This window comes from Gopherus flavomarginatus, chromosome 3 (genome assembly GCF_025201925.1).
Source record: "Gopherus flavomarginatus isolate rGopFla2 chromosome 3, rGopFla2.mat.asm, whole genome shotgun sequence".
Lineage (NCBI taxonomy): Eukaryota > Metazoa > Chordata > Testudines > Testudinidae > Gopherus > Gopherus flavomarginatus.
Window position 1 is genome coordinate 274,621,375 of NC_066619.1, and position 25,373 is coordinate 274,646,747.

The following is a 25,373-nucleotide window of genomic DNA, read 5'->3' on the forward strand; positions in this document are numbered from 1 at the left end:
CCCAATTCCTCACTAAAGCCTAAAGTGTACCATGTTAATTCTCTCAAGCCTTTCTATTCCAGAGACTTACAGGTTTGTCAGTTTACAGTCCAGGGAGATGAGGCTGAGTGGCCTGACGGTGTCTACTACGACGGGAAAAAAGACGGTGGCGTGGAAGTGGTGAACCTCTCAACCACCCTGGAACGTCTGCAGCGGCAACAAATCAAGGAGCTGTGCACTAGCTTCGCCCCATTGTTCTCAGCCACCCCAGGACGGACTGAGCGGGCATACCACTCCATTGATACAGGTAATGCTCACCCAATCAGAACCCCACCCTACCGGGTGTCTCCTCATGCCCAAGCTGCTATAGAATGGGAGATCCAGAACATGCTACAGATGGGTATAATCCGCTCATCTACCAGTGCATGGGCATCTCCAGTGGTTCTGGTACCCAAACCAGATGGGGAAATACGCTTTTGCGTGGACTACCGTAAGCTAAATGCGGTAACTCGTCCGGACAACTATCCAATGCCACGCACCGATGAGCTATTGGAGAAGTTGGGACGTGCCCAGTTCATCTCTACAATAGACTTAACCAAGGGGTACTGGCAAGTACCGCTAGATGAACCTGCCAAGGAGAGGTCAGCATTCGTCACCCATGCGGGGGTGTATGAATTCAATGTCCTTCCTTTCGGCCTTCGAAATGCACCCGCCAACTTCCAGAGGCTGGTAGATGGTCTACTAGCTGGACTGGGAGAATTTGCAGTTGCCTACCTCGATGATGTGGCCATTTTTTCAGACTCCTGGCCTGAACACCTACTACACCTGGAAAAGGTCTTTGAGCGCATCAGGCAGGCCGGACTAACTGTTAAGGCCAAAAAGTGTCAAATAGGCCAAAACAGAGTGACTTACCTGGGGCACCAGGTAGGTCGAGGAACCATAAACCCCTTACAGGCCAAGGTGGATGCTATCCAAAAGTGGCCTGTCCCACGGTCCAAGAAGCAGGTCCAATCCTTCTTAGGCTTGGCCGGATACTACAGGCGATTTGTACCCCACTACAGCCAAATCGCTGCCCCACTGACCGACCTGACCAAAAAGACCCAGCCAAATGCAGTTAAGTGGACTGAGGAGTGTCAAAAGGCCTTTACCCAGCTTAAGGCGATGCTCATGTCTGACCCTGTGCTCAGGGCCCCGGACTTTGACAAGCCATTCCTAGTAACCACAGATGCATCTGAGCGTGGTATAGGAGCAGTGCTCATGCAGGAAGCAACAGATCACAACTTCCATCCTGTCGTGTTTCTCAGCAAGAAACTGTCTGAGAGGGAAAGTCACTGGTCAGTCAGTGAAAAGGAATGCTATGCCATTGTGTACGCCCTGGAAAAGCTACGCCCATATGTTTGGGGACGGCGGTTCCAACTACAAACTGACCATGCTGCACTAAAGTGGCTTCATACTGCCAAGGGGAACAACAAGAAACTTCTTCGTTGGAGTTTAGCTCTCCAAGATTTTGATTTTGAAATTCAGCACATCACAGGAGCTTCTAACAAAGTAGCTGATGCACTCTCCCGTGAGAGTTTCCCAGAGTTCAGTAGTTAAAAAGTGTTCTTAAAATGTAGAAGTCTGTTAGTTATATACTTAGGAGTATATGTAAAGGTGCATGTGTTGTATTAATCTGTTTATTTTCAAGTTCTAGAAGGAAATCGCCGCCAGTGAGCTTCCCCACTGTCTGCAATTTGGGGGGCGTGTCATAAACAGATAGCTAAGGGTTAATGTCTCTTTCACCTGAAGCACCTGACCAGAGGACCAATCAGGAAACCGGATTTTTTCAACTTTGGGTGGAGGGAAGTTTGTGTCTGAGTCTTTGTTTTCTGCCTGCCTGCTTTCTCTGAGCTTTGGAGAAGTAGTTCTGCTTTCTAATCTTTTGTTTCTAAGTGTAAGGACAAAGAGATCAGATAGTAAGTTATATGGTTTCTTTTCTTTGGTATTTGCATGAATATAAGTGCTGGAGTGCTTTGATTTGTATTCTTTTTGAATAAGGCTGTTTATTCAATATTCTTTTAAGCAATTAACCCTGTATTGTGTCACCTTAATACAGAGAGACCATTTGTATGTATTTTTTTCTTTTTATATAAAGCTTTCTTTTAAGACCTGTTGAAGTTTTCTAATACTGTGATGCTGTATGAAACCCTTCTGCAAGTTAGAGTTGGCAGCAACAAGGGCAGGGTTCCGTATCTAGGGGTTCCTTTTCAACAATACAACACAAAACCAGCTCGAGCCCCCACCCAGTGACCTGTGACAATTACACACCACCCCTGGGCGCCTCTGAGAGGCAATACTGCCCCTCTCGCAAGCACGGAGTCTGTGTAGCAAAAACCTTTTCATAAAAGGAGGGAAATAACATGGCATAAATTTAGGGAAACACTGCAAACAGGGTTTATAAACATAAGCCATGAGCAAAAGACCCACCACCAAGTAAGTTGAACAGTGTCCTTTTCCCCTCAGGTTCTTAAGTCCAGCCACCCAAAAGTCTATTTAATTTTCTAGTCCCTTCTCTGCACCCCACTAACAGATGCTGTCCTTGGACAGTGCAGACCCAGAGTTCAGAGGTGTATCTGCACAGTTCACCTCCGTGAGGGTGGGCGGAGGTAAGGAGGCACCTTACTCGCTCTGCTGCTTGGGCTCTCACTGCCCCACTCTGAGGAACTCTACTCTGGCACTCTCTGCCAGCTGCCCTACTGACCACTCGCCGCGTCTCTCCACCAGCCACCCTGCTGGCCACTCGCCGAGATGTCTTCAGGGCCCCACACTTAACACAGCTCTCAGCTGTTATTGGGGGACCTTCACTGCTGGTGCACACTGGGCAGTCTCTCGCAATAGAGACACTGTCCCAATGCATACTTAGACCTAGGTATCAGAGATTTCAGTTCTTCAGCCTGTAACAAGACTCCCAGTTGAATCTAAATTAGCTCTGATATTACACAGTGGAGAGAGGAAGGGTCAAATGGTGTCTGGGACCCTTAGGCAAGGCCCACACCACCAGGTACAATTGTTTGTGCCCACTCTCTCTCAACTCGCTGGGTTTTGGAACCCATGTCCCCTGCCTAGCGAGTGCTGTTAGTTATAGGTGAGTTCCTCAATCGGGAAATGCCAAGTACAGTTCTGCTGCCCTGGGTTCACACAACAAGGATAACAACACTTTATTACTCCTGCCCCAATAACGAGGAAACTTGAGGATCCAACACCAGCCAAAAGTGACCATTTGGGCAAGCGATCCCATCATGCTGAGCACCTAGGCAGGGTGGGTGCACCCTTACAAACAAGATCAGCTCCTGAAGTCCTTTTCCACAGCTCATCACTAGATGTCAGGCGACAGCTCATTCAGACTCTGCTTACCTCTATTTTCCATCTTTTAGAATATTTTTCTTCCTGATGCTACATTGCCTCAAAGCCTGGATCATCACTATTTCATATCTGGAATACAAAATACAGAGTACCCAGAGAAACAGTCTGTGAGCCCAGCTTAGCTGCTCTGGAGTCGGCACAGTGGTCACCTGCCCATAGAGTACTAGCAGATGCATTTGTAACAGCTCAGTGCCACACTGAACAGATGTTGTTTGTTTGTGAACATGCAAAGCTCCTGTAAGTGCACTTCTCATCCAGTATTTTCAGACTGTCACCTTTGACTGGCTTGTTTAGTTTTATCAGCCTGGATTGTACCTCTGAGATCCGTGCACTCAGGATCCCCGCCATTCATGGATCTCCCCATGACTGTGCACAGGGGTGATCCAGCTGCCTCCATGGCACCTTCCCCTTTTCCTCTGTACTGTATGCAGGGTTTGCTCTGGGTCTGGAATCTGCATGGGAGCAGGAGGTGGAAGCTGGGCAGATGGAGGGGAGGAGTAGGTGGGCAGTGGACTGGGCCAGAGAGTTCACATCTCCAGCCCATAGAGAATCCTAGGAAGGGACAATCCAGACACAGTGTTGGCAGGGCTGACTCTAGGTTTTTTGCCGCCCCCCCGTCCCAGACCTGGGCTCCTTGCCGCGCCCCCCTGCTGCCCCAGCCCTGGGCTCTCTCCCCCCCCCCCACACCCTCTGCCACCCCAGCTCTGGGCAAGCCCCTTCCTCCCCACCAGTGCCCCCCCACACCTCCTGCCGCCCCAGCGCTGGGCTCTCCCCGTCCCCGCCCCCGCCCCCTCCTTCTGCCACGGCAGTAGGTCACTGGTAACTCGCTCCCAGGGCAAGTCATTCAGCAGGAATTTTGGATGTGCACAGAACACAGACAGGATTGGTTCCCATATGGTTACAGAGCTGCAGTAAAGTGGAACAATTTTCAGCTTGTGTGATTGGAGGATCTCTGGATCCATATTATAAGACTGCCCTCCATAAATGAGGAAAAGTTGAGGTGCCTTTATTGTTCTTTTGTTTCACTCTTTCTTTCTATGGGGAATTTTCCAGTGCAATATCACTGTCTTCCTTTTAAATAAACAAACAAACAAACAAGGCAATGGTTGTTTGAAAATAGCAATTCCAGTCCTAATAAGCATTTCTTGCTCAATTTTATCCTACTTTCTCTACAGCAAGTTACACTGGATCAATATATTTGATTTGGGAGAAATGAAGTAACAGCTGCCTAAACTGAGCTTGAGCACTCCTGAATTCTGAAGTGTTCAAATCTGGAAGGCAGGTGCTGTGTGTGTGTGTGGGAGGGGAGAGGCTGTGGCTCCGTGGGGGAGCACAGCAGCATGTATGCAGCAGCATGTTAGGCGCTGCACGGAGCCAGACACGCTGGTCTGAATGGCACGGTAAGAGGGCTGGGGGGGTTGGAGAAGGGGTAGGGCATTCTGGGGGGGGGGCAGTCAAGGGACTGGGAGTATGGGGGGTTGGATGGGGAGGAGGTTCGGGGGTCATTCAGGGGCAGGGAGAAGGGGGGTTAGATGGGTCAGGGGTTTGGGGGGGGACAGTCAGGGGACAGGCAATGGTTGGATAGGCACAGGAGTCCCAGGGGTTTGTCAGGGGACAGGTATGGGGTGGGGTCTCAGGAGGAGGCAGTTAAGGACAAGGAAAAGGGAGGCTTAGATAGGGAGTGGGGTCCCAGGAGGGGGCAATCAGGGGTAAGACCAGTGGTGCTTAGATAGGGGGTGGAGTCCTGGGGGCAGTTAGGGGCAAAGATCCCAGGAGGGGGTGATCAGGGGATAAGGACCAGTGGTGCTTAGATAGGGGTGGAGTCCTGGGGGCAGTTATGGGCAGGGGTCCCCTGAGGGGGCGATCAGGGGACAGGGAGTGGGGGGGGGTTAGATGGGTTGGGGTTTCTGTGGGGGGCAGTTGGAGAGAGTGTATGGTGGCAGGGTGGGGTTACCCTCCCTCCCCATGGAGTGTCCTGTTTTTTGAATGTTAAAATATGGTATCTCGACCCTTCACGGTGCAGCTTTCCATTCACAGCAGGCTGCAGCCTGAGGTCTCAGCTACCTCACTCCCTCCCCCTTCCTTTCCTGTTGGTGGTAGCCAAGGGAATGCTGGGAAATGTAGTTCTTTCTCTGCTCGAGGGCTGGCTCTATAGGCAGGGAGCTAACCAAGGAACTACAGCTCCCAGGGCCTCCTGTTGGTTCTCAGCTCCCATGCTGGATCCCTGCTGCCCCTGCAAATGTGCTGCCCCAAGCACGTGCTTGCTTTGCTGGTGCCTAGAGCTGCCCCTGAGTGTTGGGGCACTGAAAAGGAGACTGTGCTGCAGGCAGTCACTTCTGTGGGTAGATTTTGAGTCTAGCACCTGCCACCAGCAGTATTTTACTGTGGAACTGTTTGCAGAGAGATTCAACTCGTCATCCAGCTTAGTGCACATTACTATAGAGACGTGCTGCTAACATGTATAAAAGGCTATCTCAGACGTCCTGCTTCAATCCATGATCCAGGCAGGCACCTTTATAAACCTGTACTTTACAAACTATGCTTGTTAGAGAGTTTACACAGTGGTTTGTTTCTTTGCAAAACTGCTGCTTCTGCTTGATTTAGACATTTACTATTGCCAGCAGGCAGGCAGGGTATTGCAGTAGAATCCAGTTAGATTTCTCTCACAAAGGCACTGCTATTGGCTGTCACTCATGAAAATCTGCCCTCATAATTTCTGGAACAGAAAAGAAAGTTTACTGCTGTCCTAATCCCCATCATAATTGCTTCAGTAAGAGTCCCTAAAGCACTGACTGGATGGGACTTTTCTGATGAGTGTTTCCATGTGTATTGTTATTGATGAGTTTGCCTTGATGGCCTGTTCTGCTTAGCAACCCAGTTCAGCTTAGAACCGATCAAGGCCTACCGAAAATTTACTGGCTGGGGTAGACAGGCCAGATTTATGACCTTGCTAGATAAGAGAATGCTTGCAGAGTCTGGGAAAAATGCTTGCACACACTTTGTTAAACAACTTGTACCTTTTTGAAACTTATCAAGAAATAACAGTTGCTCTTTGTTTTTCTCTTGTGTGCTGGGAAAGTATATCTGGAAAGGTACAGTGATGACGTGACGTAAGTGATGATGCGACGGAGTAGCTAATAAAAAGCTATTTGAATTTGCACAAAGGGGGCTGGTTCTGTGCGGAAAATGGGCTTGTTCTTTGTTGTTTGTGTGCATACATCAATAAAGAACTTGGTTTCGGACTTTGCTGGGTTGTCTGTCTCTCTTGCAGTCATACAATGAACCTGAAAAGTCTGGGATAAAGATAACCCCGACATTATAGATACACTATTTCATGTCCTGGACAAACAAAAAACAACTTTAACTTAAGATTGCTCATTCATTCCCCAGTTTACACACCAGCTGTGAAAGAATGCTGGAGGTAAAACCTTAAGGACCTGATCTCAAAGCTCATTGGAGTCTATGGGAGTCTTTCCTCTGACTCCAGTGGGCTTTGGGTCAAGTCCATAATTCATATAGCTGTGGAGACTCTCTGAAGATTGTCAATGAACATGAATTGTCATTAGCTACCAGTTAATTAGTAGATGTCCTAACTGATTAAAGACTCTGTGGAACACTTGTGTATTCACTATGAATTAGAGCACTTTGATGATCTTTGAAGATCTGCGGTTGCCATGGATTGCAATTCAGAGGTTGTTGTGGCTTCCTTATTGATGATGTGTCTGTGATTAGTTCTGTTGGAACTAGGGCTGTGCTGCAATTCAGCTGCCAGATCTTGATATTTGTCTACTTCCCAGTAACTATTCCAGCACCTGTCTGAGGTGGATGGGTAGAAGGCACCTGCCTGTCCCTGGGATAACTGTGGCACGGACAGTGTGGTCATTGTCTGTCTTTCACTTCTTCCTTCTGGCCTGACCTTGTGTTTGCTCAGCCTGCATTGGAGAAAGAAGGGAATTTATGAGAAGGTACCACTTCTTTTTAGTCTGGCCCCATGACACCAGCTTTTTCTTGTGCTCCTCTGCTTGTGGGCTGTTTTATTCATACCCTTTTCTAGCTGTTCCTCTCTTACCTGCCTCTCCAGCGACAAAGCAGCTGCTTGCTGCTGAGTGAACCCAAGAACCCTGGAAGACTGTAGCTTGCGGATAAGCCTGTAGGGGGTCTGATCCAGCTCCCATAGAATTCAATGGGGACACTCCTGTTAACTTCATTGGGCCTAGGATCAGGGTCAAAGAAGCAGATTTTCAAAAGAACTTAGCTGGTACCTCATTTTTTTGGACTCTAAGGTTCAGATTGGGGCTAGATACCATGACTAAGACAATGACATTAAAAAACTTTACACTGAAACATTTGTAAACTGAACAGTAGAAGTGGATTAGAAAATACCCCAGGAACTAGTATTTAAATAAACAAATCACTGCCTTTTTTGATGGATTGTCTCATTCCTTAATAACTCTTTGAACATTGTCTGTTTCTTACCCTGAATCCAAAAAAACAGCAGCCAGAGAAGGGGAGTTTTTGAGATCATCTTGCTTCTGTGTGGCTGGAAATGCTCCTCAGTGAAGCATGTAGTGAAAATGGAACCATTTATGTGTTCAGCAGCTCAGTGAGGGACCATCAGCCATGTGTGAATAGGCAAAAAGAGCCCAACTATGTAAATGACCCAATGTTAATACCAGGGAGGAGCTTTGAGCTATTGGATTGATGGTTTCAGTCTGTCATTGGCTGTATTAACTATAACATATTTGCATGGTTCAGATGGCAAAGCAGCCAGAGTTAGCTTTACAAGCACAGGGGTAACAACAGCTGTTTGATTAATGAAGAGTAACGGAGCAGGCTGCAGGTTGTAACACAAGTAAGAAGAGCTAAAGTCATTCAACCGTTTACTGTGTATGGGTTTACATCCAATCAGCTGAGTCTGTTTGAATTCATTCATCTTATAACACATTTTCCTTTTATTTAAGGGCCAGGTTACTAAAAGGAGTGGCACCAGCAGCTCCGTGCTTCTCTGCATCCGCACCAGTGGCTGCGTGCACTTTGCATCTCCAGAATGATGGATGCTCTCGACGGCTTGAAGGGTGCACATCAGCAGGCTGAAAATGAGGTCTGGGATGAGGTCACCCAAGCATGCTCAGATTTTGAGTGCAGGTGCAGCACAGAAAAGTTGAAAAATAGCAGCAGTGTGCCAGCCTCCAGCACTGCCCATTGTGTCCGTGCCCCTATCCCCTCTACCTCTGTGACCTGGTAGGTGCCCAAGCCTGAGAGTTGCAGGGGATTGTGTGAGAGGAGCAGGGGGACCTCCAGACCTCTCTCCTTCTAGCCCTTTTACCGTACCCACTCCATCCCCAGCAGCTACCTCTTTTGGGTGCGTGTGGCCAGCCCCAGCAGCCCCCAGGAAGCTGACTGAACACCACCTCCCTTGGTTCCTGCTGCTTGTGCTAGCCAGAACCCATCTGAATATGTTCATAATCAATGCTATTCTGGAACAGGGGTGGGCATGCTCTGTGTGGCTGCCCCTACTGCCCTGCCCATTGGGCCATATCCTTCCTCTGGAGCTTCCATACCCAGCCTCCCTCCACCCTGAACTCTGTTGAAATTCCTATGCGTGTCTATTAGCTGCTTTGTCTCAGGGTTCGGTTACGTTTGGGGAATTGCTCCCTCACTGGTCTTGGAAACTCTGGACCAGGAATTCTTACCCTAATCTGCAAACAGTAGACACAGCCATTTACAAATCCCTAGGTTAGTATAATTTTCCTAGATTAATAATGATTGAGACCTTCCCAGTGGGATTTTAGTGAGGATCTATTCCAATGAAAGGAGACACCCAGGTCATGGTAGAAATGTATTTACAATAGTAGAGCAGGTTGAATTTTTTGATGGAACAGCTTTCCAAATCTAAACCTTCTCTGGGAACACATCAATTATGCTGAAATTTTCATGGGAAAATGATTTTGTAATCGTTTTGACATTATATAACACCCTTCAAGGTCAAGTAGCTGAAGTATGAATAAAAATGAAACATTGCTTTGATTTTTCACAAAAAGAAATTTTGGAATTTCCATATCACAGGAAATGTTGAAATTTCAAATTATTATGCCAATTCACAACAAGCCCCCCTCCTTCTTCCCCAAATTTGGAATTTCTTACAATATGAGAATTCCTGTTTCTGATCAGCTCTCTATAAAGGAATTAAGTCATTTTGCTAGAAGATAGAAACATTCAAGACTGAAAGATAGAAGATGTAACAGCTGTTCCGAATTACTTGTATTGAAACTCAAGTAAGTGTGTCTGTTGCCCTGGGATTCAAGACTGGGAATAAAGCAGCATAAACTGTAATAAATTTCAGACCTACGTATAAATTCTAGTATTTATGTGCTTATTCAAACAATTTAGCTCTTTCAGCTTTCTCCTTTTCACTGTATGTTCAGAGATGAAAAACGTTACCCTCTTCCTTCGCGCTTCATAGAATGTGAAAAATTGACAGTTTTATCTGGAGGAAGCAGTAACTGCAATGCACACTGCAGAGAGCAGGGAGGTTTTTGTATCGGTCTGTATCACTGTGAGAGGTAAGCTGCTACCCTGCTGACAGTAATAATCACCAGCATCTTCAGCTTCTACACTGCTGATCGTGAATGTGAAATCGGTGCCAGACCCACTGCCGCTGAACCGAGCTGGGACCCCAGACTGGAGGTTGGTGGCGTAGTAGATAAGAAGTTTTGGAGCTTGTCCAGGTTTCTGTTGGTACCAGTTTATGTAACTGCCAATGCTTGTACTGGCTTTGCAGTTGATAGAGACTCTCCCTCCCACTGGCACTGCCAGAGATTCCGGGGACTGAGTCATCACAATTTGCCCAGAGGAGTCTGGATAAAGAGAGAAGATGGGTAGGGAATGAACAGTGATACTATACTGTATTTTACAAGTGTTCAGATGCTGAAACACAGTTTGAATTTTCCAATGTGAATTTATACTAAAGTACAAGAGTAGAATATTAATTAAATAAGTCAGACTGGCAGCATTTCTGATCTGTCACACTGATGTGTGACATTTTCAAAAAGCATATTAATTAATTTCTTACCCTGAACCCAGAGAACCAGCAGCCAGAGAAGGGGTGTGTGTGAGATCATCTTGCCTGACCGTGGTTGGAAAAGCTTGTTCATAAGTGAGCAGTGGAAAATGAAATGTTTATATGTGCTCAGCAGCTCAGTGAGGACACCTCACCCCTATGCAAAATGCATGCAAATTTACTGCACTTTTAGTTTCAGCCCAGAGATGTGAAATGCTCATATTTGGCTTATTTCCTGCTGCTCTTCTGTGTTGAAATGATATTGTGGTTTCTGAGATACAGATGCAGTATATACAGCTGTCTTTGCAGATCTTATGTATATTTGACCAGATCTGACACGTCTCTCCTAAATATTCACTTGGCCTGTGCCACCATAATCTGGGATGGGCCTTCATTTCAGCCCTCTCCATCTGAACACACTCTGGATGTCACTGATTTCATGCACTAGGAAGTCATTCTGTCTTTCTTAGATAAAGCAGCGATTCCCAAATTGCTGGCCTTTCCCACAACATCATTCCCAAGGTGTGTCAATTAGTCTGAGATCTCTCATTTTAGAAAAGCTAAATAACCTAGGGCCTCATTTACAGATGTGCTGAGTACCAGCATCTCCAGGACAAGTGAATAGAAGCTGTAGGTGGTTAACACCTATATAAGAATGGCCATACTCGATGAGATCAGTGGTCCATCCATCCTAGTACCCTAGCTTCCAACAGTGGCCAATGCCAGATGCTTCAGAGGACAGGAACAGAATAGGGTAATTTATTGAGTGATCAATCCCCTGCCTTCCAGTCCCAGCATCTGGCAGCTAGAGGCTTAGGGACACCCAAATCACGAGTTTGCCTCCCTGACCTTCTTGACTAATAGCCATTGATGGAGCTGTCCTCCATGAACTTATCTTATTCTTTTTTGTACCCCAGTATTATTTTGGCCTTCACAACATCCCCTGGCAGTGAGTTCCACAGGTTGACTGTGCGTTGTGAGAAGTAGTACTTCATTTTGTTTGCTTTAAATCTTTTGTCAATTAATTTCATTGGGTGACCCCTGGTTCTTGTGTTGTGTGAAAGGGTAAATAACACTTCCTCATTCACTTTCTCCACACCAGTCATGATTTTATAGACCTCTTTCATATCTCCCTACCCTCACCCCTCAGATAATCAGGCTGTATGTCAGATGCATGCAGCTTCAATCCAGTATGGAACGAATAGTCTGGGTGCTAATCATTTTGGACTTGATAATTCCTCCTCTCCTCTCCTATCTTTTCCTTTTTCCCCTTCCTTCAAAATGTTCTCTTTCCATTATAATCTTTCCTCTTCTATCCAAGGGCCGTGGCAGATGGTAGTATCAATATTACACAAATGTGATGGTGAATGTGAAATCAATGCTATATCCTCTGCCAATACTGAGCTGAAACTGCCGTAGGGCAAGAAGAAGCTTAATAGATCATGGGTTATGGAGCTTTTTAAGACGTTTGTTGGTACCAGGCTATATCAGCAGTAACACAAAAACTGGCTCTACAATTGATAGAAATGCTTTCACCTACATTAACTGAAAGGGGATGCTGGGGATTGAGTCATCACAATCTCTCCAGTGGTGTCTGGAAGCAGAACATCTGTGGATGCCACAACGTTTTTAAAATGTAAATTTCACATGATTATTGGTATTAGGAATTAAATGTACTAGGAATTGTGTCCCACACTAAATACACCCACAGGCCTTTTTAAAAACTTCATCTTTTTGTTCTTTCTTACCCTGAACCCAGACACACCCTCTCATCATCAAGGAAAGCCGTGTGTGTGAAATCATCTTGACTCCTCTGGATGACGAGAAGGTCAGAGCCCTGCAGTGAAATCTAAAATTCAACCCAGTAGAGTTATAATCTCTGCTCAGAGCAGTGAGGAAATGGCATTTGAGTGTGTCATATCCTAGTCCCAGATTTGGACCTTAGCGTCCAAAATATGGGGGTTAGCATGAAAACCTCCAAGCTTAGTTACCAGCTTGGACCTGGTAAAGCTGCCACCACCCAAAAAATTAGACTGTTTTGGGGCACTCTGGTTCCCCCAAAAACCTTCCCTGGGGACCCCAAGACCCAAATCCCTTGAGTCTCACAACAAAGGGAAATAAACCTTTTCCCTTCCCCCCTCCAGGTGTTCCTGGAGAGATATACAGAAGCAAGCTCCGTGAATCTAAACAGAGGGATTCCACCCTCTCTATTTCCAGTCCTGGAAACAGAAGTACTTCCCTCTTCACCCAGAGGGTATGCAAAGTCAGGCTAGTAAATCTAACACACACAGATTTCCCCCTGACTTCTTCCTCCCACCAATTCCCTGGTGAGCACAGACTCAATTCCCTGGAGTTCCCCACTAAAGAAAAACTCCAACAGGTCTTAAAAGAAAGCTTAATGTAAAAAGAAAGAAAAAAATACATAAAAATGGTCTCTCTGTATTAAGGTGACAAATACAGGGTCAATTGCTTAAAAGAAATATGAATAAACAGCCTTATTCAAAAAGAATACAATTCAAAACATTCCAGCAACTATACCATGTAAATACAAAAGAAAAAAACAATAACCCCTATTGTATTATGATCTCTTTACTCAAACTTGGAAACAGAAGATTAGAAAGCAGGAAACAGAAATCCTCCCATAGCCGAGAGAGAGACAGGCAGAGGACAAAAAACTCAGACACAAACTTCCCTCCACCCAGATTTGAAAAAGTCTGGTTTCCTGATTGGTCCTCTGGTCAGGTGTTTCAGGTTACTTCTTTCCAGGTGTAAGAGACATTAACCCTTAGCTATCTGTTTATGACAGGGTGTGAAAATGCAGAGACACCAAGCTATGTAAATTGCCTCTGAGTTTCAGGGTAGTCAGGAAATGTTTCTTTCGTTAAACCACCCCCTCCCAGGGGCTGTTATATTAAGATAAGCCCAGAAAAATTACAACACAATCCTGACAAAGGACATGGAAGTCTTTTTAGGTTTAGCTTGGCATATTTCTAATCAGAGGGCTCCTTTCTACAGACAGCCAAGTTCATTCTTTAATGTGTACATGTTACTGAAGATTCTGTACAAGCCAAAACATTCAGCTCCCCCCAGCAGTTCCAGGATAGTAGAATCATTGAAGAGAGAGGTAGAAAATTCCAATAGGAATTTTAGCCTCTCCTACGCCTTTGCATGGTCTCCAGTGCTCTGTCCAACCCAATTTTGAATAGTGGTAGTGATGGGTCTGGTTTACGTCAAGGGCAATAAACTGTATAGAACATCTCCATTAATGGATTGAAGTCCATTGCTGTTATGCTTTCATGTGTAAGAAGCAAAATAAAATGTTGTATTTCATTTAATAATCCCTTGCACTATGTACTAAAAATTAAAAATGCTTTAAAAACATTAACACATCATGTCTTCCAAAAACTGTTAAGGGAGGGGAATTACCACATCTGTTTTTTATAGATGGAAAACCCAGGCATGCAGAAGTTGTCTTGGCCAAGGTTAGTGAGTGAGTGAGAGACCAGGCTGGGCTTAGATCCAAATTCCCCTGACTCTCAGTTCTTGCATTAACCACTAGACCATTCCATCACCTGGGATCCCATTTTGGGGATCTCATGGACTCTTGAATGACCCATAGTCAGATATCAACACAATGACGTGTGGTCCTACTTGATATGTTGGTGCTGGCCAGGGGGCAAAGATTATTTGGGGGATGCGCAGTGTGAGACCAGATCAAGAACACATCCCCTGAGCCATGTGTTTGTTCATTCACTAAGAGCTGACTAACCAGAAAGCACAGCTCAACCTTTACTATTCCACAGCTGGCATGTAAGTATAATGAAAGAGTCTGTTCAACTATGGTCTCCAGGCTGATAGTGGTCCGGCACTTACAGTGTATAGAGTCTACCCCACGTCACCAAGTATTTATTGCTTTGCCAAACTGACTGATAAGCAGGAAGTTGTGTCTGTTTTCCTGTGGCCCTTGTTAGTCCATCTTGTCTGGGTTGGGATCTGGAAGAGAAATGAGCAGGGTCCATCTAGTCCAAGTGCAGTGACACTCAAAAAATTCAGGAGTTTATGCAGTGGCTGGGATCTAGCTCTCTCCTTTGAAACTGAACCCTCCAAGAGACCCCTTATTAGAAATGTGCTTGGTGGTATAACATCAAAGTCAAACCAGCTTGTTGATTCTGAAATCATCCAGCCTGAAATTGCTAGAAGTAGAAAGAAAATACACAGCATTGACAATATTGTGAAATGTACTTTAAATCTACTAGAAGTTGAAGATAGCAGTAATTGTGTGTTACATTGCATAACCCAACAGACTGTTCTCAGTGTTCATATTTTCATTCTTGTACCTCCAACCCAGAAGAGTAACATCAAGAAAAGCTTTGCATATGGAATTACATTGGCCATGCTGAGTGCAGGAGATCAGAGCCCTGCAGTGAAATCTGAAGTACAACTGGACAGATTTATAATCCCTGCTCAGAGCATGAATAAAATGACATTCGGGTGTGAATATGCAGAACCCTAGCGATGTAAATTGTCTCTGAGATGTAGGGTATATTCTGAAAATGCTGATATTTGTGGATCATCAGAATCTGAGGTTTGCATCTAGAGCAGAATTTAATCAAGCACAGCCCAGAGAAAATGAAAATGGACCCTTTCAAATGACATTAAAATCCTCTGTCATACTGCTCCTTTCTACAACATCCACAGCTCGGCTTAGTTATTTCTGTGATGCATCCTTGAGTCCAGGAAGGAAAATAAAATTATAACAGAGCCTATTGACATTCATGACTGACTTCAGCCAAGCTTTTAAAATCCCCATTGTAGCCCAAGCTTTATAATATCATAGACATCAGAGAGGTAAAGACCTCTGCAAAGTTACCTTCCGCTCTAGTGTTAAATATCTCAGCTGACAGAGCTGTCTTAGGGTAAATGCTCTTATACAGTAGTAAATGGCAAAGCCATTGAGCTGATTGTGCTGTTTCATATAAAGGGAGCTCCGTTAAAGTGAATAGAGCTATGTTGATCTACACCAGCAGAGGATGTGGCCCATTGAAACAAGGATTCTGGCCTCGCTCTGTGAATTGAATCTCACACACAGCTGTGGAAAATTGTTTTTTACAGCTGCTTCTGCTGTTTTGGACTGGTGTGTTCAGTGTGAAGATTGGCTGTAATTTCTTTAGTGGAGTTTACAGGAAAAGGCAGCTATAAGAAATCTTCAGTACATGGGATTTTACAGTTAGACATTCTGTGAACTAGCTTACTGGGTCTCTCTGTGTCTGACTGGTGAGAGACTTTCAGATGCTGGAAGGACAATAATCTCTGAAGAGATTCACTGTTCATAAATACACAGGTTATGCTCATTGGTTTAGTTTAGTGTAGTTCCACTGAAATCAATAGAGCTCTGTTGATTTGCACCATCTGGGGACTTGAACAGGAAACCACCTGATTCAGATTAGAATGTCACTTCTGTGGACTTTTTAAGTCAGCTGCTCTGCCTCTTTATCCTGTGTGGACTTTAAAGCTGCCCTTCTCTCTCCTCCTTTCATTTTTCTCTCCTTGTTTCCTCTGCTCTCTGAGATGGACACTATGGGTGTACTGGGGCATTTGCATGTTTATGAGCTCTATTCTGGAATCAAATATTGTTTCTGTTCTTTAGGAAAGAGCCTGTCTTGTCTTCTTGCACTGATTTCTTATTTTTTACTATTAATTGTATCAAACAAGCTGCACTTTTATGTAGGACTGAAAAACGAACTGATGTTCTTAGGCTCTAGCCTACCTAGTAGTAACTAAGAGAGAAAGCATCAAAGGTGGATGCAGTTATTGACACTGAAGTGGCAGTAGCAGATGTTTGGATGGTTCTGTACATGAAGCAGATGTTCTAATGAGCAAAACTAACTGAACAGAAGATGCTGGATGAGATAGTGGCTTGTACTCTGAGCACAGTTTGGGATTAGATTGTTGCAGTTTTCCAGCGTGGGTGATTTACAAGGCTGAAGTATTTTGTCAGCTCAGTAGAAAGGTGCGTGGATTGTAACCTGCTGTCAATAGGAAGTTGGATGCTGCCCATAAGAGCAAATCTGAACCCATGGTGTGAGCACCTGTAAGGACCAGAAGTTCGTGCGTGGAGGGCGGTGACTGAAGTCTGACACATCCACCCACCCCACTGCAGGGGAGCAGAGATAACAATGTAATTGCCCAGGAAGCACCTGAAATACTGAGTGAGAGTCTGAATCTAAACAGCAGGGAGCTTTTTGTGCTGGTCTGTATCACTGTGTGAGAGGGAAGCTGTTCTACTGTTGACAGTAATAATCTCCAGCATCATCTGCTTCAACCCTGCTGATTGTGAATGTAAAATCAGTGCCAGACCCACTGCCACTGAACCGGTCTGGAATCCCAGAGGGACGAGTAGAGGCTTTATAGATAAGGAGCTTAGGAGCTTGTCCTGATTTCTGTTGGTACCAGGACATCCAGCTGCTAGCACTGGAACTGGCTTTGCAGTTGATGGTGACTCTGTCTCCTGGAGACACTGCCAGGGATTCTGGAGTCTGAGTCAGCAGGATCTGCCCACTGGAATCTGTATTGGAGAATAAATTTGGAATAAAAAGAAATGTAAAATCCTCCAGTATCAGAATAATTAACACTACAAAGCTGCATATCTAGGAGTTTAGCCTGGAGCTCTCTTTCTGCTAACACTGTAAATGCTGCTAGGAATGATTGCTGGAAAGGGAAATATTTTAGTATTTAAATCCTTGTAAAATACTATAACTTTTCTTTTAAACAAATCCTCCTGTGTGGTTGTTCTTACCCTGAATCCAGAACACGAGAAGCCAGAGAAATAGAGTCTGGGAGATCATCTTGATACGTGTAGAGTGACAGATGCCAAGTTCAGAAGCACAAAGTGTGAAGGTGACACATTTATATCTGCTCTGAACAGCCAGGAACTGTCACTTGGGTGGAAATATGCAAAAGCAGCATCTCTGTGTAAATGTCCATTCGCTCTCCAGACCCAAGGCCACGTACACCCCTCAATCTGGTAACGCGTCTCCCATTCCTGTCAGTGAGGGATGCCCAGAAGGGTCAGGCAGGGAAAGGTCTCTCTAATCAGTGGGCCCAGAGTATCCTGGAGCTTTTTCTGATCAAGGAGTCCAGCACTGGGCTCAGTTTGTTCATAAGCTCAGCAGCATCCGGTGTCTGTGTCACTAGTAATGTCCAACTCTCATGGCTTATTTAGTTCTTTGATCCCAGTGTTCACTCAGAGAACAGTTTCCCACATTGATTATTAGGATGCTAGTTAATTAGTTCATTAATTCATTAATCTTTACACAGTGCTTTGAAAAATTGCAGGTCTGTTTAAGGACTACATATTATTTTAATTGACAGATTCCCTTGTCACTGAATACAAACAGGGAGGTAATACATGCATAGATTCCAAGGCCAGAAGGGTCCATTTTGGTCACCTAGTTTGACCTCCTGCATAATGCAGGTCATAGAACTACCTCAAAATAATTCCTAGAGCAGAGCTTCTAGACAAAACATTCAAGTGTGATTTTAAAATGGTCAGTGATGGAGAATCCGCCATGACCCTTGGTAAATTGTTCCAATGGTTAAGTACTGTCACCGTTAAACATTTGCACTTTATTTCCAGTCTACGTTCGTCTAGCTTCAACTTCCGCGTTATACCTTTCTGGATTAGACTGCAGAGTCAATTGTTATACAGTGTGATAGGTCACCCCTTAGCCTTTTCTTTGTAGAGCTAAATAGATGGAGCTCTTTGAGTCTGTCATTATAAGGCAGATTTTCTAATTCTTAAATCGTTCCAGTGGCTGTTCTCTGAACCATCTCTGATCAACGTTCTTCCTGAAGTGTGGCTACCAGAATTGGATACTAGTCCAGCAGTGGTCACTCCTGGGCCAAATATGGAGGTAAAATAACCTCCCTACTCCTACTTCAGATTCCCCTGTTAATACATCCCAGATTTACTTTAGCTTTTTTGGTTCCAGTGTCACACTGATTATCCACCAGGACCCCCAAATCTTTTTCAGAGTCACTGATGCCCTGGATCGAGTCTCCCGTCCTGTAAGTATGGCCTACATGGTTTGTTCCCAGATATATACATTTACATTTAGCCATATTAAAATGGGGATTGTTTGCTTGTGCCCAGTTTACTTAACAATCCAGATCGCTCTGTGTCAGTTGCCTGTCCTCTACATTATTTACATTCCCCCATTTTTTGTGTCATCTAACCTTTATCAGTGATGATTTTATGTTTTCTTCCAGATCACTGATAAAAATTAAAAATAGCAAAGGACCAAGAACTGAGCCCTGTGGGATCGCACTGGAAAAATGTCCATTCTGTGTTGATTCCTCAATTTACTGTTACATTTTGAAACCTATCAGTTAGCCAATTTTTAATCCATTTAATGTATGCCGTGGTAATGTTATACAGTTCTATTTTTTTTAATCAAGATATTTTGCAGTTCCTGGTCAAATGCCTTACAGAAGTCCAGTTATGTTACAACATAATTACATTTATCAACCATACTTATTATCACAGAAAAAGAAGACACCAAGTTAATTTGACAGGATGTGTCCGATCCTTTGGAATTGGTAGAACTTTTTTATACGATGAATAAGATTTTCAGAAATCCTCATCATACTTGACTTGAGTGTCTAGGTGGAGGCCCGAGGCTGGGTTTCTTTAAGGGAACTGTTTTGTTGACTGCTGAGTAATGAGTGAGATATAATAGAAGCTGTTTTATGATGGCTGGATAAATCGAAGTATTGGAATATCCACCAGCTTTGGGGATTGCCTGCCCTCTTCTTTGCAGTTCACCCTAATTGAGTGACCTCAGCTGGCTCCCCCGAGCCTCTGGTCATGGTCATATATACACAGAAGGCACCTCAGCTCTCTCCTAGTAGATTAATATACCAGAAGACATCATCATTGAACCCTGTGAGATCTTGCATAAGAGAGCCCACCAGGCAGGATGAGCAACAGCAAAATATTGAGTCCTGTCAGAATGATAAGAAATTGGCCTGTGTCATGGATTTTGGAGAATGTGATGTTACATTTTGCATCCCACAGACAGTATTATGTAGAGCTGATTGTAAAGCTCATATTTTTCCTATGAAAATATTAATTACAGTAGGCTGCAAGCAAAGCGTTCTGAGTTTAGTAACAAAGACAGTTTCCTCAACCAAACACAAAGGGACATGGATAACAGAAAAGAAAGGAGAAGGTTAAAGAAATCAAAGAATGAGATGCTCCTTTGTTAGGTGGTAGGACTGGAAAGCGATTATTATTGTCAGGTTTAGGGCTAAATTATAGCTCTTTCCTCAGGCAGGCAGAATCCCTGGTCCATCTGAGGTGAGGCAGGAAAACTGGATTGGAGGAGTGGTTGAGATGATGGATAAAATTCTCATCCCTTTGCCAAAGTGGAGAGGAGACAACATCATAGGAACATGTGAAAAAGAAAGCCAGGGATTATATAAGGTAGGTTGTTAAACTGAAAAAACACCATGGCCTGATGTTTTATAGCCTTTGCATTCATTAGACCGGTAATGTGGAGTGGAAAATAAAATAAAAGTAAAGGATAGATGCAGAACAGAAAAAAAAATACCAACTGCTCAAGAGCAACACTGTCTGTCTATGCCAAGATCCACCCATGTGCCAACAAGATCTCTTGGTCAGCATTGACAAAGGCTTGAATATGTAAAACCACATCGAGCTGTGGTTAGTTTACTGAGCATGTTCTCTATTTGGGAGCTATTATTTTAACACATCTTCATTTGGGCCAAAATGATCAGACCCTGGTAGGTGCCTAAAGTAAGGCCTGTAAATCCATATTTGGTACAGAAGTAAAAATGGCCTGATATTCAGAGGGGCTGAGTATCTTCAGCTCCCTTGGACTTCAGTGCAGTTAGTGGGTGCTCAGCAGCTGTGGAAAATCAAGTGTCCGTACAGATTTAGTAGCCTAACTTCAGGCACCCAGGTTGGGAAGTGTTGGTCTCAGGTGTTGAATAGCAATGGGTGTGTTAGAAGAGAGATTTTTCTTATGTCATTCTCCCATATGAATCAGTGGAGGAGTCATCTCCCATCTGATTTATTCCTTTTATATGCATGAGCTGGAAAACCCTTAGTTCTATATCTGTATATACTGGCGTTAACAACATCATCCATCATATATGTATTGCACTGGAGTCACTTTGGTTTTTGTTCCTGTTTGTGGAAGTCTTGAGTACATTCCCCTTTGGGATATTTGGAGCTGATGTTGAAGTTGAACAGAGTTTGTCAGAGGATCAGAGTGTCAACCTGGAGAATTGATTTGTGTACTATTAGTTAGAATGTTGATGGTTGTTACATTAGGGTTATGGAAGCCATTTAAGGTTATACATAACATTTCAAATATTACAGCATTTTGATTGAGTTTTATGATGGTGTGCTGCCATCTGCTGGCAAGATTAGAAGAATCAACATCATTGTTAATTTGAGGTGAAATTTACACTCTGCAGTTAAGGTGGGACTTTCACTTCAGAGGGGTAGCCATGTTCATAGAATCATAGAATATCAGGGTTGGAAGGGACCTCAGGAGGTCATCTAGTCCAACCCCCTGCTCAAAGCAGGACCAATCCCCAGGTTTTTACCCCAGTTCCCCAAATGGCCCGCTGAAGGATTGAACTCACAATCCTGGGTTTAGCAGGCCAATGCTCAAACCCTGAGCTATCCCTCCCTCCAACAGCTGGCAACCGTTGACAAGAAGATGTGAGTATCAACTACTTTTTGTAGTGACCCAGCCACTCCCAGTCTTTATTCAGGCCTAATTTGATGGTGTCCAGTTTGCAAATTAATTCTAATTCTGCAGTTTCTAGTTGAAGTCTGTTTTTGAAGATTTTTTGTTGAAGAATGGCTCTTTTAAATCTATTATTGAGTGTCCAGTGAGGTAGAAGTGTTCTCGTACCATTTTTTGAGTGTTACAGTTCTTGATGTCTGATCTGTGTCCATTTATTCTTTTGCATAGAGAATGTCCAGTTTGCCCAATGTACATGGCAGAGGGCATTGCTGGCACATGATGGCATAGATCACATTGGTAGATGTGCAGGTGAACAAACCCCTGATGGTATGGCTGATGTGGTTAGGTTTTATGATGATGTCCCTTCAATAGCTATGCAGAGTGGGTAATGAGGTTTGTTGCTGGGCTTGGTTCCTGGGTTAGTGTTTCTGTTGTACGGTGTGTAGTTGCTGGTGAGTATTTACTTCAGGTTGGGTGGCTGTCTGTAAGTGAGGACTGGCCTGTCTCCCAAGGTCTGTGAGAGTGAGGGATCGTCCTCTGGGATAGGTTGTAGATCCTTGATGATGCGCTAGAGAGGTTTTTGTTGGGGGCTGTAGGTGATGGCTGGTGGCATTCTGTTACTTTCTTCATTGGACCTGTCCTGTACTAGGTGATTTCTGGATATCCTTCTGGCTTTGTCAATTACAAAAAAGTAATTTTCCCTCTATTGATACTCACACCTTCTTGTCAACTGTTGGGAATGGGTCACATCCACCCTGATTGAATTGGCCTCATTAGCACTGACCCCCAACCTGCTAAGACAACTCCCATCTTTTCATGTGCCGTATATTTATACCTTACTACTGTATTTTTCACTCCATGCAGCTGATGAACTGGGTTATGGCCCTCCAAAGGTTATGCCCAAATAAATATGTTAGTCTCTAAGATGCCACAAGGACTCTCATTGTTTTTATTTTCACTTTAGTAATTCATAGGCCTCATGCCGGCCCTCACAAGGGGTAAATGCCACCATGGTTTGCTGTATTTTTCTTACAATATGGAGAGTAAGATACACAGGTGAAACTCTTTACGAACACACCCATATTACAAAAGGCACCTGTTAAAGGTCAATGTTCATTACCAAAGCTGTTAGACCAGTTGTGGGCAACCTGCAGCCCATTGGCTGTATGCGGCCCATCTGGGTAATCTGTTGGCGGGCTGTGAGACAATTTGTTTACATTGACTGTCTGCACTCTCAGTCCCCTGCAGCTCCAAGTGGCCACGGTTTGCCGTTTACGGGCAATCGGAGCTGCAGGCAGTGGAGCGGGCTGCAGGGACATGCTGGCTGCCACTTCCAGTAGCACCCATTGGCAGGGAAGTTTTGTATACATTGCTTTCTCTGAACTGCTAATGCTCAGCCAAACGGCGCCTGATTCAGTCCGCACAGGATGGGGTTTTCTTCCTGGACATCAGGTGGCTTCTGTGCTCCCATTAGAGCAGAGGTAACTGGGTTTCCCAAGGAAAATGGTTATTTGTATGTTGGTGGTGGGGAGTATAGGGGAGGTACACAGAAGGGTGTTGCAGTGAGGAGCCCTGATGCTGACACGGAACACCTGAGCCCTAAGTCACAGTACAGCAGCTACACTGAGGTTATGTCTACACTATGGGATTATTCCGATTTTACATAAACCGGTTTTGTAAAACAGATTGTATAAAGTCGAGTGCACGCGGCCACACTAAGCACATTAATTGGGCGGTGCACGTCCATGTACCGAGGCTAGTGTCGATTTCCGGAGCGTTGCACTGTGGGTAGCTATCCCGTAGCTATCCCATAGTTCCCTCAGTCCCCCCCCGCCCATTGGAATTCTGGATTGAGATCCCAATGCAAAAACAGTGTCGCGGGTGATTCTAGGTAAATGTTGTCACTCAATCCTTCCTCCGTGAAAGCAACGGCAGACAATCATTTCGCGCCCTTTTTCCCTGGTTTGCCCTGGCAGATGCCATAGCATGGCAACCATAGAGCCTGTTTTGCCTTTTGTCACTGTCACCGTATGTGTACTGGATGCTGCTGACAGACACGGTACTGCAGTGCTACACAGCAGCATTAATTTGCCTTTGCAAGGTAGCAGAGACACTTACCATCCCTATTGCACCATCTGCCATTGTAAATTGGCGATGAGATGATGGTTATCAGTCATTCTGTACCATCTGCTGCTGTCATGGATGCTCCTGGCTGGCCTCGCTGAGGTCAGCCGGGGGCACATGGACAAAAATGGAAATGACGCCCCGGGTCATTCCCTTCTTTATAGAGTCAGTCCTGCCTAGAATATGGGGCAAGTGTACTAGAGAACCAGAGAGCACAGCCGCTCCGTGTCAGAGCCCCAGAGATCCCACAGAAATGATGAGCTGCATGCCATTCTAGGGGGTGCCCCGGCAACAACCCCACTCGTTGCTTCCCTCCTCCCCCAACCCTCCTGGGCTACCGTGGCGGTGTCCCCCCATTTGTGTGATGAAGTAATAAAGAATGCATGAATAAGAAACACTGACTTTTTAGTAAGATAAAATGAGGGGGAGGAAGCCTCCAGCTGCTATGATAGTCCAGGCAGGACATTAAAAGGTGGCGGGGAGAGGAGCCCAACCTTCCACTGCTATGATAGTCCAGGCAGTACCGAATCTTTTCTTTAGACATGAAAGGGGCAGGGCTGATAGAGCTCAGCCTCCAGTTGCTATGATGAAGATGATTACCAGCCGTTCTGTACCATCTGCCGGGAATGACCGGGAGTCATTCCCATTTTTACCCAGGCGCCCCCAGCCGACCTCACCGAGGCCAACCAGGAGCACTCACGGGCTGATGATGATGGTGGATAGCAGTCATATTGTACTGTCTGCCACCAGGAAGGGGATGCTGGTGTTCAGTGCTGCAGCACCCTGTCTACCAGCAGCATGCAGTAGACATAGGGCGAGAAATGTTTTTTTTCCCTTTTCTTTCGGGGGGGGGAAGGGTGTAAATTGACGAGATATACCCTGAAACACTCAGGAAAATGTTTTTGACCCTTTAGGCATTGGGAGCTCAGCCAAGAATGCAAATGCTTTTTGGAGACTGCAGGGACTGTGGGATAGCTGGAGTCCTCAGTCCCCCCTCCCTCACTCCATGAGCGTCCATTTGATTCTTTGGTTTTCTGTTATGCTTGTCCCACAGCACTGTGCTGTGGCCTCTGTCTATCGTAGCCTGGAGATTTTTTCAAACGCTTTGTTATTTCGTCTTCTGTAACGGAGCTCTGATAGAACAGATTTGTCTCCCCATACAGCGATCAGATCCAGTATCTCCCGTACGGTCCATGCTGGAGCTCTTTTTGGATTTGGGACTGCATCGCCACCCATGCTGATCAGAGCTCCACGCTGGACAAACAGGAAATGAAATTCAAAAGTTCGCGGGGCTTTTCCTATCTACCTGGCCAGTGCATCCAAGTTCAGATTGCTTTCCAGAGCGGTCACAATGGTGCACTGTGGGATACCGCCCGGAGACCAATACCGTCAAATTGCAGCCACACTAACCCTAATCCGATATGGCAAAACCGATTTCAGCGCTACTCCTCTTGTCGGGGAGGAGTACAGAAATCGGTTTAAAGAGCCCTTTATATCGATATAAAGGGCCTCATTGTGTGGACGGGTTCAGGGTTAAATCGGTTTAACGCTGCTAAATTCGGTTTAAACACATAGTGTAGACCAGGCCTGACACTGTGATGATCTTCACAGAAATCTGCTATTGCAGACACCCAGAGCGGGGAGGTTTTTGTATTGGTCTGTATCACTGTGAGAGGTGAGCTATGCCTCTGCAAACAGTAGTAATCTGCTGCATCATCAGCTTCAATGCTGCTGATTGCGAGAGTGTAATCAGTGCCTGAACCAGGCTGGAACTCCAGAGACAAGTGTGGAGTCCCAGTAGATAAGAAACTTAGGAGTTTGTCCGTGCTTCTGTTGGTACCAGGATACATACTGGCTGCTAAGGCTAGAACTGGCTGTACATATGATAGTGACTTTTTCTCCAGGACACACTGAGAGGGATTCTGGAGACTGAGTCATTGTGACATGCCTATAGGATCCTGCATTAAATATGGAATCAAAATAAATACAGAGAAAAGGTAACTGATAGTGAGCAACAATAAATTATA

The 25,373-nt window shown here is 44.9% G+C and overlaps 1 protein-coding gene across 1 annotated transcript in view; it reads right to left on the reverse strand.

The window, feature by feature from the left end:
- Window positions 1-9,864: 9,864 nt before the first annotated feature.
- The window catches only part of LOC127047415 (uncharacterized), a 64,145-nt gene continuing 48,636 nt past the window's right edge, over window positions 9,865-25,373 (reverse strand). Inside the window, exon 7 of the mRNA XM_050945523.1 lies at window positions 9,865-10,345. Within this exon, the coding sequence (XP_050801480.1) occupies window positions 9,865-10,345 (481 nt within the window). The remainder of the gene's footprint in view (window positions 10,346-25,373) is intronic.